The sequence below is a fragment of the Haliaeetus leucocephalus genome, unplaced genomic scaffold, assembly GCF_000737465.1.
Source record: "Haliaeetus leucocephalus isolate CR32 unplaced genomic scaffold, Haliaeetus_leucocephalus-4.0 Scaffold271, whole genome shotgun sequence".
Lineage (NCBI taxonomy): Eukaryota > Metazoa > Chordata > Aves > Accipitriformes > Accipitridae > Haliaeetus > Haliaeetus leucocephalus.
Genome location: NW_010972707.1, coordinates 61,953 through 63,044, shown reverse-complemented (window position 1 = coordinate 63,044; position 1,092 = coordinate 61,953). Strand labels below are relative to the sequence as shown.

At 71.0% G+C, this 1,092-nt stretch overlaps 1 protein-coding gene across 1 annotated transcript in view; it reads left to right on the top strand.

The window, feature by feature from the left end:
* Window positions 1–1,092, top strand: part of GPT (glutamic-pyruvate transaminase (alanine aminotransferase)) — a 12,153-nt gene that overhangs the window by 7,659 nt on the left and 3,402 nt on the right. The window contains exons 12-13 of the mRNA XM_010569328.1: window positions 104–212; window positions 943–1,076. Of these exons, the coding sequence (XP_010567630.1) occupies window positions 104–212; window positions 943–1,076 (243 nt within the window). The remainder of the gene's footprint in view (window positions 1–103; window positions 213–942; window positions 1,077–1,092) is intronic.

Below are 1,092 nucleotides of genomic sequence, written 5' to 3'. Positions count from 1 at the left end.
CACCGCCGGCCTGCCACCGTGTCGTGTGGGGTGGGTGTGTGTCCCCAAAAAGGCTTCGGTCCCCTGGGGTGGCCGGGCTCATCCCCACTCCCCGTCCCCCCAGGTCGTGGCCGCTTGCGCCTGCCCCGAGCTGTTGGGCAGCCCCGCCGTGCCCGAGGCTGCCCGGCACCGGGCACGGAGCATCCTACGGGAGATGGACGCCGGCAACATCGGTAGGATCCGGCACGGCTCGCGGGGTTGCCCGGCAGCTTTGGTGCGGGGCGCCCCTCGCCAGCGCATGGGGAGCTTGGTGTTAGCCTTGGTATGGCTTATAGGGGGGCTCACGGGGGGGTCCCGTGGGGTGGCCAGCATGCGTGGCTGGCATGGCTTGTCGGGTGCCCCCCCAGAGCCCGTGGGGTGCCTGTATGAGGTATGGGGTGCCTGGTCCCATAGGGTGCCCCCCCCAGAGCCCGTGGGGTGCCCAGTCCCATAGGGTGCCCCCCCAGAGCCCGTGGGGTGCCTGCGTGAGGTATGGGGTGCCCAGTCCCATAGGGTCCCCCCCCCCCAGAGCCCACAGGGTGCCCCCCCAGAGCCTATGGGGTGCCTGGTCCCATAGGGTGCCCCCCCAGAGCCCATGGGGTGCCTGCGTGAGCTATGGGGTGCCTGGTCCCATAGGGTGCCCCCCCAGAGCCCATGGGGTGCCTGCGTGAGCTATGGGGTGCCTGGTCCCATAGGGTGCCCCCCCAGAGCCCATGGGGTGCCTGCGTGAGCTATGGGGTGGCTGGTCCCATAGGGTGCCCCCCCCAGAGCCCATGGGGTGCTCAACACCATGGGGTGCCCCATACCACCCCCATGAGGTTTCCCCTTCCCAGTGAGGCTATCAAGGGAGGGGGGGGTGTCATCAGGAGACTCCCCCCCCGCGGGATTCGGGGTGCTCGGGAGTGGTCCCGTCCCTGTCCCCAGGGGGCTACAACCACCAGCACCGGGCACTGGGGGTCCCGACCAGGGTCGCCCGTTTCCTCGAGCGTCGCGATGGCGGCGTCCCCTGCCACCCCCGCAACGTCGTCCTCTGCAGCGGCACCGCCAGCATCCTCCCGGTGAGCCCCCATCGCC